The sequence below is a fragment of the Rhopilema esculentum genome, chromosome 10 (genome assembly GCF_057945365.1).
Source record: "Rhopilema esculentum isolate cy_ngs chromosome 10, ASM5794536v1, whole genome shotgun sequence".
In the NCBI taxonomy this organism is placed as follows: Eukaryota; Metazoa; Cnidaria; class Scyphozoa; order Rhizostomeae; family Rhizostomatidae; genus Rhopilema; species Rhopilema esculentum.
The window spans coordinates 10,100,383-10,115,992 of record NC_142824.1 but is presented as its reverse complement, the minus strand read 5'-3'; the positions used below and the strand labels follow the sequence as shown (position 1 = coordinate 10,115,992).

Here is a 15,610-nt window from a genome sequence, read left to right as displayed (position 1 = left end):
AAAGATACAGCATCACCAATTCATTGTCAGATAGTTGGGTTAACAGCAATCGGGTGTCTGGGTAGCTAAAAATATGGTAAATATTAATGGCGTTGCTAGCATAGGCTTTGGGCTGTGGTACCTCCATTCTTTGCGTTGGGGTCGGTAACAAAACCCCAGTTGGTCTAAAAATTGTCAGTTGGTCGGTAAAATCATCTGACGGTAGTTGAAATAGCGTCTCAATTTTTCTTCATTTATGTTTTTACCGGTAAAGTTTAATATTGATGACACTCTGCCCCTAGGTCTTGAGGGACAAACAACGCAAGCCACGCCACTGGTTAAGCATCAAACTATTATTGTCACAACCATTTATCTTGTTACTGAAAATGGAACCGGTAACTGCCTTAATTTCCTGTTTCTTCGAGAAATTAGTTATTTCCTTCCAGTATTTCACTGAACTTTAAGCAACACCCTATTTTGCAACATAAACCATTTGTACTGCGGTTACTGAATACTTTGTAGATGATATAGAGGTCTTTAGCGAACAAATCATTATGTTTGTTATGGGATTGTTAAAAGATACGGAATTGTTCCGAGAAATTGCCCAAGCATACTCTAAAGCTAATAAATTTTCGATTGACAATATAGAAACAGTAGAAGAAGTCTTTAGAGTTGGTCGTTTTTATTCACGTTTCAGTAACATTTACACGTACTAATCCTTACTTTTACAAATAAATAAACTTAAAACTTATCGGCAATAAAAACTTAAACACTATGACGTCAGAACTGTTGATTTATGTTTTGACTAGAGTTTGGCCTCTTTGAGAAATTTTTTAAATATTCCCTACGACGATTCGTTACCTCACGAAATTCTCATAACAGGAAAGCTAAGATTGTGACAAAATGATTCTGTTTAAGGCCGAAAACTAGCATTCGTCTTGGCTTTGACGAACTTGCTGCAAATAATTGCAGTTATCCTAAAATGTTTGCGTTCTAAGTAAAAGCAGATTAAAAAATAAAAAAGTTTCATTAAATTCTTTAGAATTAATGCAAAAGTACCTTCGGATTGTTTTTCGAGCTTCTGACTCCCTGGCTGTGTACGCTTGCATAGAATTGTGTATAGAGCTGTTCAGTGACGTAATAAGCTCCTCCATTTGCAGAAGGGCAGTTTTAATCGATCCATTATCTGGGTGATCCTCATTTGTGTATTTTGAAAGTTGCTAGAAATGAATTGGCAAGGTGAAAATTGACTCTTGATTTCAGATTTATGTGATAAAAACAATGATTCAGATAACAACATTGTAAGATATTACTAAAATACAGGGAGGACAAACGAAAAAAGCTATTAAAAGTCCTCTAAATCTAAATGTAATGATATGTTGTTGGATTGTATTCATGATCAGAGAATGCTTTTTATATGAAATTTTTATTACAGATTTAAGTTCTGATAAGTTTTGTCATTTGAGATGAATAGGTACATATATAGACATATTAAGATATGCGTATATAGAATTTCTAAATGACAAAGTAAAGAGCTTGAGAAAGGATATATATGTATATATAGATGGTTGGATGACTCACTCTTAACAGTAAAACATAACGTGGAAGTCTTTGTACTGGTGTTATCAAATACGATGGAAGATCGAGGTTGTCACTCCTGCAGTAACAGTCCTGAAAGATAGATGAAAAGATATGTTTATCGTAAATAGCAAGAGCCAACAAAAGAGGAAAAAGACTTTCATGAAGTGAAGCTTCACGAAAATGACAGCATAAAAGAATACTGTATCAAGCAGAGAGTATTAATAAAACATTACTTACCTCGATAAACTTCCTAAATTTGTGGGAAGCTCTTGTACACTTGCTAAATGTGCTTATCGATTTCGGGAAAGCATTCACATAGTCTGTATACACGTTTAAGAGGTTTTCCTGCGGAAAAATTTCATTAATTAAGCTAATTTAACAGATAAGTCGACTGTTAATTTAATCTTGGTAAATTCACTGTGGCTGTAGCTTATCGGCGGCGAGGAGAAAACGCAGATCAAAGCTAGATCAGAAAAATAAACGAATCTTAAATACTATCGTGGTTTGTATTGGAAGATAAATGTACTGTTAAAAGAGAATGGGTGTTCGTTTTGCTAGATCGCGGTATTCAATTTTCAGAGTCGAGTTAGCCAAGGTAAACGCAAATTGCCAACTACAGCGATTGAAATGCTCAAATTTACGGACATAGCAATGTGTAAAGTGAAAGTCAAAAATCATGCTTTGTTTGAGCTCCTTAAATGATTGCTTCAACGAAAACCCGACACTTTTTCGTTCTTTTATATTTAAACTCTTGTGAAATAGGCAAGAACTGACATTGGACATCTCCGAAAAGGGAAAAAATCCTGTCGTACAACATTCTTACTGTCAAAGGCTTGTGGAAAAAACTTCGGACAATGGAAACTTCCTTACAACGGACACTACAATGGAAACGCCCTGACACCGGTAATTCCTTACAACGGATTGTAACGCTGGAACCGACACTTCAGTGGATACAACGGACACTAAAATGGAAACGCCCTGACACCGGTAATTTCTTACAACGGACTTTAACGCTGGAACCACAAATGCCAGTTTAATGAAACCATAATCCTTTATCCTACCCTAAACTATTAGAGTTTCATTTGTTCTGGCATACAATATGTTAAATTATTGGAAGAGGCAGATTATTTCACCCTTGGCATAAAGACCATGAAATTTAAACTTGGAAGGTCAATTCACATACTTTTAGTGGCCCAGCCATTTTCCCGAGGATATCCCCAATGCCACCCGACCAATCATCACTTTTCATCCGATTTTCTAGCTGCTCCATGAACCAAGAATGACACTCTTTTATTGTTGACAAACATGACGGAAACAGAGCACTGAAAAGCAAAATACACTGGCCTTTACAATACGTATATATTAAACAGTTTCAATATAAAGCCTCTGTAATATCTGAAACAAGTTAAACATACCAAGATACCATTTGCCTTATATTGTTTCAATTGAATCAAATTCCGAAAATATTTTTGGTATATTATTCAATCAAGAAAGATCGTTTTCCTGATTTTATAATATTGGCACAAGATTACAAAACAAAAAGTATTACAAAAACGGAGAATAAATAATTGATACAATGGGATTTCTTTGATCTTTTTACGGAATCGTCCCTCTGCGTGTGGTAAAATATACAAAATGCAATTAACTTGAGGTCACTTGATCAAGAGAAAATTGCTCAATCGGTTAATATTTTCATATTTCACTTAACCGAAAAGGATTAAGACAAGCCATAAAATTAACAAATCGCTTGAAAGCTTTCTTATCTATGTTTTCGACCCACATTTTTAACTGAAGATCCTGCTCATAATTAATGCAAATTTACAAAAATGAAAGGTTCAGATATTGCGGGGTATATACTTCCAGAAACACACCGTCGATAGAAAGAATTTAAATTTCACATTATGCTTGTCAATTGCCAGATGATCGCATTAAGCTTGAAACTCAGAGTAGCGACTTAGAACCGTTCTGTTCTATACACCAAAAGCGCGTGCAACTCTCCCTATACGTCATCGAACAATTTATGACAGACCGGTGAACAGTAATTTTCATTGAGTTTCACATTAGATAAAAACGTACGCTGTACGTATGTTTTTTAAACAAACGCAAACACGCTTGACTTACTTAACATCCTTCTCCTGTGCAATACCGCCATCAAGCATTGGTACTTTAAAAACCTGAAGGACAAGCATCAATAATCAACAAACAGGGAAATAATTTCTTTTAAATTTTGCATGAAAATATTGATTCTAATCAACAAAGAATAAAATGTATAAAGAAGAAATTAACTGGCAGAAGCTTATTTTATTTTGGGAAAAACAAACAACTGGGTGAAGTTACCTTGTCAACGGTGTCCAAACACGAAATATATTTCCTCTCGGTTTCGAAAATCTCTTCGATAACTTTCACTCTTTTTACTGAAAGAAAGATACCCAATGGATGATTCAAAAACATATATTGCAAAATAAGCCTACTGACAAGAAAACAGCCACCTAAAGATAGGATTTAATATTAATTGCATATAATACGAAATATGAATCATAACTTGCATTAAACTAGAAATTATCGTGTATAAAATAGTAGGTTCAAAATATTTTTCTTATCGTCCATACCAGATAAGAAAATTATGTATCAGATAAAGGTGAATTCATTATCATATTTAGGTTTAAAGGCAGCTTATATTGTTTGTCAACGTGGACATTAAAAACGATTCTGGGTATCTCTTAAAAAAAACCTAAAAAACCATCCTTAAATTGTTACAAAAAACTAACATCGATATACAATTACAATACATTGAATTATACGTACGTTCTGTTAGCTTCCTCAGTTCGTTTTCTGGTTCAGATATAGCAAAGTCTGTTTCTTCCTTCTCATCATCAGATAACTCCTGTTCCGATTCATCTTTGCCGAACGGCTCATTCAAACTCGCTAAAAGCTCAGTGTTGGCTAACTCTTGAAGCCTGATTTTGTTGGCACTAGGCAGCAATGCTGAAACAGGAGACAAAGTTATTTTATACACTTGTACAATCACTACTGAAAATACAGTCGAATGATCTGGTCTTGTGGACATTACTACTAAGGGTGTCAGCACCAAATCACAAACAATTCCCTTACAAGACATCTCTAGGCCATTTCATTCTTTGGCACGTTACCAGTTACTGTTCAATTGATTCAACAGTTGCAACAAAACCTATTATTCTTGAACTGTATTAAACAACTAATGCTGCAAACGATTGTCCCTCACCCTTCGATCAATATCAACCAATGACTTAAGGTCTTTTGTCTCACTTTGCTCAACGTAACACTTACTGAATACATATGCTTTAGTCAAACACTTTTTGGTTGTAAAAAGCTGCTGACGTATTCATATAATTATTTTAGGGTTAATCTGTGGATAAGAAATAGATATGTGGTACGTCAAATGTGGTAGCAGACAAGAGCCAATTCCATGGCCTTGATATAGAGTGTATCAATTTACAAAGTATTATTAAAGGTTTTATGTAATAAAAAAGTTGGCACATATATTCTGCTTTACATCAGATATCAAAAAAGGAAGTTAAAGAACCAAGAGTAAATAGAGTGAAAATCTTGGTTGCTTTCTAACGATGGCTTAGCGATGTAACTGCGGGTTTTTCTATTTCTTTATCGTACACATTGAAGTGGTTTGACTTAAGTGGGAGAGAAATCCCATGGACCAAATGATCAACCTGCTAAATACGTATCTGCTATTATCCAGAAATGTATCTTTTAAGGGTCTGAACAGGAAGACCAACCTTAACGTTACAGCAGTTTAAAAATATACTTTCAGCTTTATTTAGGTTGCAAAATAGACACGAAAAGCATCTGCTACGTTAGCATGCCAGGTGGGGCAGATAATCCCGTTAGCAAAGCGCCTTCTTAGCAGTCCCCTTCAATGTATGTAAGGGCTTAACACGCAGACAGAGGCACAGAACTCAGAGCAGACGAGCCGTCTATACGTTTTTGGTTTGAAAACTGGCTAGAATAAACCCTTGTAGTTAAAAATGTTGCTTTTCAATTTTAACGAGCCTCGCAGTACAAAAAGAATTAAGTGGTCAAAGAACTACAGAGATTCAAAGATGAAATCATACACATTTCTAGCCTTGCAACTACTGAACAAAACGTCTTAATTCAGAAATGAAAGATTTTTCAGGCACAACATTGCAAAGATAAAACTTTGTAATCATTGGCGAATTGATTGAAGTGGCCTTGGGTGATTTGTTAAGAAGGAACCACCAGTCAGTTGTAGCTTTGTGGAAGAAACCGAAATGCCCTGCCTGTCGGGAAATCAGCTAATCGTGCACCAAAATCCTGCTACACACTAAAAAGCAAAACCACATGAAAGGAATTCTCTTATCAAATCAAGAAAAGGTTTTGTGTAAATTCTGTGACAAGTGATTGTCTGAGGAAATGAAAAACGAGGGTCGAAAATAGAATGACCTAAAAGGAAGCACCAGCTAATGAAAGAAACGTCATCCGGGCGTCTAGGAAGAGCAGGCCAGAGGCCCAGGAAACAGACATAAACATCTGGAAACAGTTTTTTGTTTCGGTATTTCAAGCACGAACTTCGGTACTGACCGCTTTGGTACTCATTTGAGTCGAAGAAAATCAGCTTCTACCTCTTACAGGATCTAACTGTAGATCAGTATCATTTAAGAAAAATAAGCTTGAAAAGTGGTAGTTAGTGAACATCAGAACGCTTACAAATCATGGCAGAAAAAATAACACATAATTTTCTCTAGTAACACGGTTCTCTTATACATCTTACCATAGGTGCCGGCAAACTAATCTAGCTTATTTCTTTTAGCTTATTAAATTGTGACGTAGTCTCAAACGTATTCGATAGCAGAAAATATTTGTTACATTTATAAAAGTTTCTTGTCTTTCAGATTAATAAACTTAGACTGGGCTGGTAATGGGGGTCTTATGATTTTCAATCTAGGCGAATGTGCTATAAGGGGACCTTGATGCAATTACAAGCTAGCGGAGGTGTCGACTGCTGCATGCCATACGGGCATCGCACAGGAGAGACAAATGGCGCAGAAATATATTGTATAACAAAGAACAATGTGCTTTGTGGTGGGATGTAGATTATGAGAATAAAAGAAATATTAATCTTACATACCAGTGGTGTCATGGAATTAAATCAAAAGATAGCAAAGGAATGAGAATTAAGCTTGCAAACACACCTACGAAATTCCATCTCCACATGCATATTACAAATGATATTATGTAAAACAACGCTGCAATGTCAGAATGTAACAAAAAAGCAGGAAAGAGGTGCAGTGCTCAGAAACAACTCTCTGCATCAAACCAGCAAAGTAGCGGCGTTTTTGTTATCAAACAATTCAGAGAATAACATCCCATGCAACTCTTGGTTTACAAACATTATCATTGGTTTTCCATTTAGAAATAAGAGGAAACGAAACTTTTTTATCAATAGCAGAAAATAAAGTATAGGGTTAAAGCACAAATTTCGAAAACCTCTTCAAAACAAGGGATTTCCTGCAATATGATGTATACTTTAAGTCGCGCGCAGGTGTATTGCTGCATAGCTTCACTGAAGGGGGCTGAAGGGACTACTGAGGGGGGCTGAAGGGACTACTGAGGGGGGCTGAAGGGACTACTGAGGGGGGCTGAAGGGACTACTGAGGGGGCTGATGAGACTGAGAAAGCTTAGCATCCCCGAAAAATGTAATTGAACCAATACAATTAATCATCTAGCTCCTGGTTTTTCGCATGTTTTTTATTATTCACTTTATTTAATGTTGGTTTACAAAATACTAGCTAATAAACAGCTAATTAACACCAACTTGTAACGATAACAAATATAACTGAGAAAAAATTGCCATGTTTACAAGTATCCAATATTAGAAATATATGGTGTGCATAGTCTACACGAGCAAGTAAGATCCGTCTGTTTAATTTTAGCTTTGAATACTTCGGCCCCCCAAAAACTCATCAGCCCCCCCCTCCCCTCAAAAGCGTAACATACTATTGGGTCCCTGCGCATAGCTGAGTATGACTGATCTCGGAGGGAAGGTAATAAATGTTATATTCTGAAATTGAAAAGAAACAAACAGTGGACCTTAATGAGATGTGAAAACACGATGTTCGCTTTTAGAAATTAACATGATCACGCTTGCGCAAGGAATATACCGTTTACGTGTGATGATTTTGCAATGCAAGCTACTACATTGCGACAATATACGCCATAACGCGCTTAGTTTCAAGTACCTCCCTATCTATACAATATCAATCAAAAATCAAAATGCAATATCGTCAGTTTCAAGGGTTTTTCAATATATCGTGAATTAGAAGGGACCGTTAAACATGCTTTTTGCACGTTGATGAAATTCCTCATTTAACCTGGAATCAATAAGAGAACTTGCGGCTACGTGAATTACGGTTATACGGGAACTTAAAATAGCTTAATAGACAACCGCAATTCGCCAAAAAGTGCTGGCAATTTTGGTTGATGCAACAACTAACAATGTGGCTAACGGTTTTCCAACATACTAATTATTTATTTCATGTCAAACTACACTTAAAGTAAACAATCAGCTTGCTAGTTTAGAAGGGAAGAATACCCATATATTTATAAACTTATTATTAGCGACAAAGTGGAAATTTGTGAAGGAAAGTGACGGGTAAAAGGAAATGGCGACGTAAATGTTTTATTCGAAACAATTTCAAACAGTGGTGGATCTGTGCCAATTAAGGACAGGAACAATACAATAGCATCTCTGGTGTTAAGACTCTGAATCAGTGACAAGCCTACTTCCCGTTCATTTTTGTTAACCTGGTAGGCTACCTCCTATAATTATCAAATTACCTGCACCTAAATGGCGTGGAACAACATCTTACACACCCAGAGTCACCCAAATGATACTTGTTTTATTTCAGTTTCTTATGGCTTTTGCCACCCTAAGGGATGCAGCTTACATTTAAAAAACCACCCCTTTCCGGTTCATTTCGTTGAAAATTTGAGAGACCAACTTTATGAACTTTAAACATTCTAATTTCACCAAATCGGCAACACCCTAATTGAGTTTTTCAACTTTGAAGGTTTATAAATTACAACAACAAATTGATGAGTTTATAACTTTGAAGAATAAATGTGGAGAGTGGCTAAGTTTGGCCTTGCTTCGTTTAGAACCATCAAATCATTAATACAACGTAGAATCCAGTCTTACCAATTTCTTCTTCATCGCTACCATCAGAGCTTCCCGCCGATTTTAGATCATCGACGAAGAACATTTGATCAATTGGCGATGTTGGTCTTGTCTCCCCATTCGACAGATCGATCAAAAGCATCATGTGTCAGGGTTCGTCTTTTCTTAGCGGCCTCAAAATTCCAAATTCATATGTATGAAATAAGATAACTGAAACATTTATCTTCCTTTGGTCAGCATCTTGTTTCCCCGGTCATAACTTGCTACGCTATCCAATGTTTATTTGAGGCCAACAGGGTCACAACTAAAAATTCACAGTGGCTTAGTATAAGCTTGTTGAACTCAGCGACGGGCTTAGATTTGTACATACATGAATGTAAAATTTACGACTTGATGTTAGGTTGTACCATTGAGTTATAGCGGTAATTGCAGACCAGGGGGAGGTTTCCGGAAAAGGCAATATGGTTTGAGACCAGGGGGTTTTCATGACCACTACTTTATGTGTCCGAAAAGGATTATGAACAACACGAAATCATTCAGGGTTACAATAACAAATATCCGCCAGGATTCGTGAATTATGTCCTGTCGTGTTCGCCATGAGACATGTTTTTAAAGTTTATGAAATTCAGGATAGTATGAAATCAGCGAGTTTGATGAGGCAGTAAGCATTTGTTATCACAATAGAAATCCTAGCATTTCCTTTTTTCTAATGCGCTGTTTGTTACGATTTTATCTCTATAAAAAGCGAATTCATCGTGATCAGGAAAAGTTTAATAATACGATGCGAAATGAGTCCGGTCTCTTTCTTACAAATAAATTGCAGGTTCATAATCAAGAACAAACATAATCACCGCTGTTGCACAAATAATTGCGCCAATCAGATAAATCATTGATGGAAAGATTTATTGCTGGTTACGTTCATTAAATTTGTTATACCTGAGGTAATAAAAGTCAATTACACAGTTTATGCAATCTCCTAAATTATATCTCACACATTGCTCAATTCTTTTACCTGACAAAGAATGATCTATACTCCATTATCAGCGAGCGTGCTAGGACAGGGCTTTTTTATGACTTTGGGAAACGAGAAATATTTAAGAAAAGGAAAAGTGCAAACAATCTTTTGGTGGTACAAAACTTGTAAATGGCTTTGAAAAAAGCAAACATTTAGTAAACTAAAGCTTTTCGTCTGACACTCTTCAGAGTTTAAAACGTCAGAACATAGCGCCACAGGAAAAGTTTTTGGAAAATTCTAGAGGGAAAGGGAAGAAATCCGAAGAAATCCCAAGGGCAGGGAAAGCTTGTAGTGCCTAAGAGGCAAGGGTACAAAGATCCAACCAATCCAAGTAAAAGATAATCAGCTTCCATTAAACCTGAGGCATACGTAAATGGTAAGACCAAAAACACAGGTCTAATTTGCAAAATAGGATATCCTTGGCATGGCTGTTTTGTCTTGGTATTCACGCAACATTCGACATCCTCGGCTTCTTTTGAAACAGCCTTCACAAAACGAAGGTCACAATTATATCAAGTTTCCTGAAGATATCATGGGACTTGTAATCTTCAGCTCTTACGTCATCGTGGATTAGGATTACGTTTTGCAGCTTTTAGCAAAGTGCTAACGTACCGTTATCCGGAATACTCGAATACTGCATGTTTTCAAGCTATGCCAAAACAGAGAGTGCCCTGTCACGCAATATTTGAAGGAAAAGCTCTCCTTTTCTCCGTGATACTTTGAATGTAACAAGCTCTACGAAAATTCCAGTCGTCAAGCAATGCCAAACCATTAAAAGCGCAGGATATGCCTCAGTTCGTAATTTTGTTGTCGATATTAGCGTTTCTTGAAACGTCTTTAGAATTACCTGGTGAAAATTTGCGGCATTTCAGGAACACAAAAACGTGAAAATTGATACTTTCTTTTATTTCAGGTTATTTGATTATTTCAGATAATTCTGCCGAGGCACGATGTTCTTATTTTTTGAAAATATGATGATCGAGAATTTCTAATGTTGTTCTAATTTCAAAAAGGATTTTCTTAAAACTGCATACTATGAATTATTTCTAAGTTTTGCAAGACCTCTGCTCTGTTTTCCTGTTTTGTTATCAGGAGAGAAAATTTTAAAAAACACATTGTTGTTCTTTGAATTTTTCATCTGAGATGGAGGCCTTTAATTTTTTGGAAATCGAGCCTCGGTGTCCTTTTAGAGTGTATTGTGTTCTTGTGAAGCATTGTGTAAAAGGGGTGCCATCCAGCGTTCTAACGGGCGTGCCCTCAACAAATTTTTGGGGGCAAACCCTCAGTCTCCATTTCAGCCCCTCCACTTTAAGACTGGCGCGCGGTGCCTGCATTTCCAAGAATGAGTGGCATGATTCACTAAAGTTACCAAAGAGCAAAAGAGCTAATGGAGAGAATTAAAAATATGACAGATTTGAACCTTTGCCTCAGATCTGAGACCAGAGGAAAATATTCTAAACGTGCTCATTCTGCATTGCAGTCAAAGATCGAGATACCTGGGGGGCGGGGAGGGCGGGGGCCTTGGCCTTCAGAAAACTTAAAGAACATCAAGTAAAATATTTCATTTTGTAAAATATGGCTGTTGTTACACTATTTTATCAGGGCTAGCCCCAAACAAAAAGTTGTATCTCGATCTTTGATCGCAGTGAAAGTTGGTTTCAAATCCTATGGTTATTTCTTAACAAATAAAATGTTTTACTTTATCTGTAAAATTGGATCTGGGGGCAGATTTTCTACCGTTATGATGAATGGTGAGGAGAAGCCAGGTATATCTATCAGTGTATTCATTTATTTTCTGGGTGAGCCATTGACAAAATTTTACTACACAGGCGGGCCAGATGAATAATTGTAGAAAGTTTCTTCAAATCACACATCTAACTTGTAGTTGACGTGCGAAGAAAGTCACGTAAATGTATTTCTGTATGCTTATATCGTAGCTTTGAATTGTTCTGTTCAGCTTCGAAACAGAAACATCTGCCTTAAATAAATATAAAGAATGCCTAATAATGGGTTAGCATGCCTAATAATGAAATATAACAATTTTAGCGGGGATAGCACTGCATAGACATAGCTCAAGGACTGCATATGGCCCGCGGGCCGCATATAGGAAACACTTGCACTAGTGCAACGGATTCCACACCAAACGCTTTTGTTTTATTAGCCAACTGCTAATGGGACATATGCCCTTTAAATTTTTTCTCTTTTGCTTGAGCATGTAAATAATATGAATTTCCCGATATGTTGAGCTGAGTGTAAGACCTCGTGACAATCTGCGGCGTAACCAGAACCAACAAACTTCAAAGATTATGTTATATAATAACGGGCTTCACGCCAAGTTGAGGACAACACGATTACAGAACAACCTTGCGAAGAAAAAAAGAGTAGAGTTCCTTTTACAACAAGAGCTGGCATAGGTGCCGATTGGCCAACTTACGTGGGGATTTCTGAGAGGGTGATCAACCATTCCTGGTAGCTTTTTTAATGATTCAAAAACGTTTTATATTTGCTTGCATATAAGAGGCGGCAATCAAAAAGGGGCATTTAGTAGTCGAAATCTTCAGTCAAAAGGACTATTTTGTACGTAACTGTCAACTGTTGAGATCAATCCTATCATTTTGATTTTTGAAAGTAAAATGAGTCCCATTTATAAAAAATATTAACAATTCGAGCCTTGAACCAAATCGATTGGATTATTGGAAATTGAAAGTAAGCGCCTACGACAACAGGACTGATGGGAACGTAGCGGTCGTGACAAACTCAAAATGGATGGAAAACCTCTGCAATAGGTCAGTATGATATACTGCAAAGATAACTCTACCAAATTTTATTTATAAAGTAATTTGGTAGGTGAAAAGAAACGTTTGGTCCCACTGAAGCAGGAATGCGGACAGAGCTGCATCTACAGTAGCTAGGATTTTCTTTGGAATTTTATTCCTTGGTAGAATCAGAAACAACAACGTAAATGCTTTCATTTACCGTGTAAAATAATGTTGAATCTAGCGTTTATTCAATATGTATGTAGTAACAATTGATTGCATGCTGGGTGAGTGGCACCTAGGCTGCTACGCGCCTATTTTGCTAACAAATGTATCCCCCCCCCCTTCTCAAAAAAGATTATGAAGCCATGACCTTCTTTTATTTAGCATTTTAGCTAAGTAGCTAATGGTAACCCGTTAGTTACGACAGATTTAGCTCGCCAGGGAAGCTCATCAGGCGCTAATGAGGCCAGACGTCTAATCAACTAGGTTAATTACTCTTAGGCTCCAAATTACTGCAGAAATGGTGATTCAAAATGACCAATCATGATTCACTGATAGCAAGGCGAAAGGGCATGGTCACCGCGATGAATGCTGGGGCGGACCTGTTTGCGTCACTTTCCCAGCAGTCATTTCTTACTTTTTTATAAAAGTAACGGAGTTAATAAAGATTCTATCGTAACTTTAAAAGTCAAATGATTTGCTAATTCAACAGGCATTAAAATAAATGAAAATTCATTTATTTTATTTCTAGGAGATAATTAACAGTTAACTTTACATGTCGCTTAGTGCACATTAACGATGATACGGCCGTGTAACGGACATTTGGTACTGTCCTCTTTAAAGAGGTGTGACCTACTTGGAGGGTTATGTTTGTAACCGGGCTGTACTGGCGCTGGGTACCATTTTGTGAGATGAGCACCACTTATGATTGACGATATCAACTATATTTCGAATGTATCTATTGAAAGCCACGTGAAGGAACCCGGTTAAAAAAAGCATTGTTGGTTTCTGATACTTTGCACGAGTCAGCCACATTTGACGGGGAATGTGACCTTTTTTAAAGATTGAATGTGACCCTATAGGATAGAACACTAGAGCTCAACAACAGAAGAGCTATATATATATATATAAATCAGCCATATTATGTTATATAATTCACTGTATGACTACAAATACAAAGGAGGGTCTGTAGCAATGATTTCTCTAGACATTCGCTATACAAGTTTAGTAGAATTCTTGCAAAGTAAAGAAGCGAAGCAAAACTATACAAAGTTTCTAGTAATTAACTCGTTAAAGATTTTCCACGCTGTGGCAAGGACACGAAAAATACCACTTTCGTATATTTACAAAGTTTTTGTCCATAGCCCAAAAAATTATATAATAATGCTGTATGGTTGACACATAACCCCCTTTCTTTATGAATGGTATCAGCTGGGTGGAATACAAAAAACAGCACAGTTGTTCAATACTCAGGGTGCACAAGCATTCTCCACCGAAGAAGGAACATGGACACAAGACGGACAGCTGTTGTAGCTCGAATCGCATGTTATCCTAATATGGTTGATCAAGACTACTGACACGTCATTACGTAGAAAGCTTTTTCTTTCAAGCTTTTGAGAAACTGATTTTCATAAGCTGAAGTATAACAGTCGCAACCAGTTCTATGTGCATTAAATGAGTAGCAGTAGGACTTATTAAAGGCGATTCTCTTTAAATCACGATGCATGAGGCAAATTCTACTTCCTCGTTTAAAGATTTGAAAGTAACAGGAGAACTTTGCAAAAAGATGATGTTTTATCAGGGATTGCTTGATCAGTGACTTTATGCTAATAATCAAGGCTAATGAAAGACATACCATTTGTGGTTGAGAGTCGCCTTTTGTACGATACTGCTTGGAATTGCCGCGGAGGACAAACGGCTGAGGTCTTTCTCAACCTTCCAGCAGAAGTGAAGAGGAATGGCTAGGAAAAAGGTAAAATACATATTAGCACACTTAAAACAAACAAAGGATTAGAAATTCAAATTCTTGTAGATTATGATGAATTACAAGCATTGCTTATGTAGGAAATGATTATCAGGAAGAAAAACAAAATAATCCAAGAATACGCAAATAAAGTGCGTGCAAGCACTTAATGCTTGATTTGCCAATTTAGGCTCTGTCGACTTGTTACAAATGAGATTGTGTAACATCATTTCGTTTAGGGAGACAAACGTCAGTGTGAGCAGGAATTTAGCAAAAGCCCGTGCTTAAAAATATTCAAAATTACGGTTGTTGCACTTTAGTTGCCTTAAACTGCCATACTACATGTGACTGTATATCCAAGTATAAATATCTGGCTCGAGTTGGCCCGAGCCATCCCTCCCCCTCCCCTTCCCTTCTTCTCCCCTCCCCCTTCCCCTCCATCCAAAATAATTGGCAGACTTCGTTCCCTCTATCTTTAGGCAGATTTCGTGTGGAGAGATGACGTTACTGAAGGCTTTGCCTCTGTAGGCCTAACCGCATATGATGCTTAGGGGTGGAAAACGAACAGGAAATTCTTCAAAACAGTCGATCAAGCCCTCTAACTTTTTGTCACCACTAAATAAAAAAACGTTTTCTTGACAAAGTTCGCACAACATTATAAAGATACGTGCAAACTAAACTACTAAAAAAAAATAAAAGAACAGCCTAGTCGTCGATCACATTGGCCTGTGGATGTAAATCTGCTGCACAAATCTTCTGTATCCACCATAAAAGGCAGAAAACAAAATTATAGGCAGCAAGTTACATTTTAACGACAGACTCCAACTTTAACAACAGACGATGAAAGAAATCCAATGCGAGAGAGTTGAGGTCCTGCCAATTGTTTTAACAGAAACAATAGTTTCGACATCAACAACAGTCTCAAATTACGGTGTGCTTGCTGTTTGGGTCAAAACAGAGAGGCGCTTTTAACAAGTTTGTAATATTCTACATCTTCATCTAGTCTTGGCAAAGCTTAAAAACTTCAATTAAACCCCAATTATAAGAAAATTCACTTAAGTTAATTATCTATGATGCACAACGATTATTTGGAAAACGAATTGACGGGCCTAATAACAAATTT

The 15,610-nt window shown here is 36.9% G+C and overlaps 1 protein-coding gene across 9 annotated transcripts in view; it reads right to left on the bottom strand.

Moving 5' to 3' along the window:
* LOC135690843 (uncharacterized) overlaps nucleotides 1–15,610 on the bottom strand; it is a 63,239-nt gene that overhangs the window by 3,251 nt on the left and 44,378 nt on the right. For all 9 annotated transcript variants that reach the window (XM_065208524.2, XM_065208531.2, XM_065208547.2 and 6 more), the window contains 8 exons: nucleotides 14,380–14,485; nucleotides 4,366–4,545; nucleotides 3,898–3,974; nucleotides 3,682–3,734; nucleotides 2,744–2,882; nucleotides 1,798–1,905; nucleotides 1,561–1,650; nucleotides 1,039–1,199 (listed from right to left, as the gene is read on the bottom strand). In XM_065208524.2, coding sequence (XP_065064596.2) covers nucleotides 1,039–1,199; nucleotides 1,561–1,650; nucleotides 1,798–1,905; nucleotides 2,744–2,882; nucleotides 3,682–3,734; nucleotides 3,898–3,974; nucleotides 4,366–4,545; nucleotides 14,380–14,485 — 914 coding nt within the window. The remainder of the gene's footprint in view (nucleotides 1–1,038; nucleotides 1,200–1,560; nucleotides 1,651–1,797; nucleotides 1,906–2,743; nucleotides 2,883–3,681; nucleotides 3,735–3,897; nucleotides 3,975–4,365; nucleotides 4,546–14,379; nucleotides 14,486–15,610) is intronic.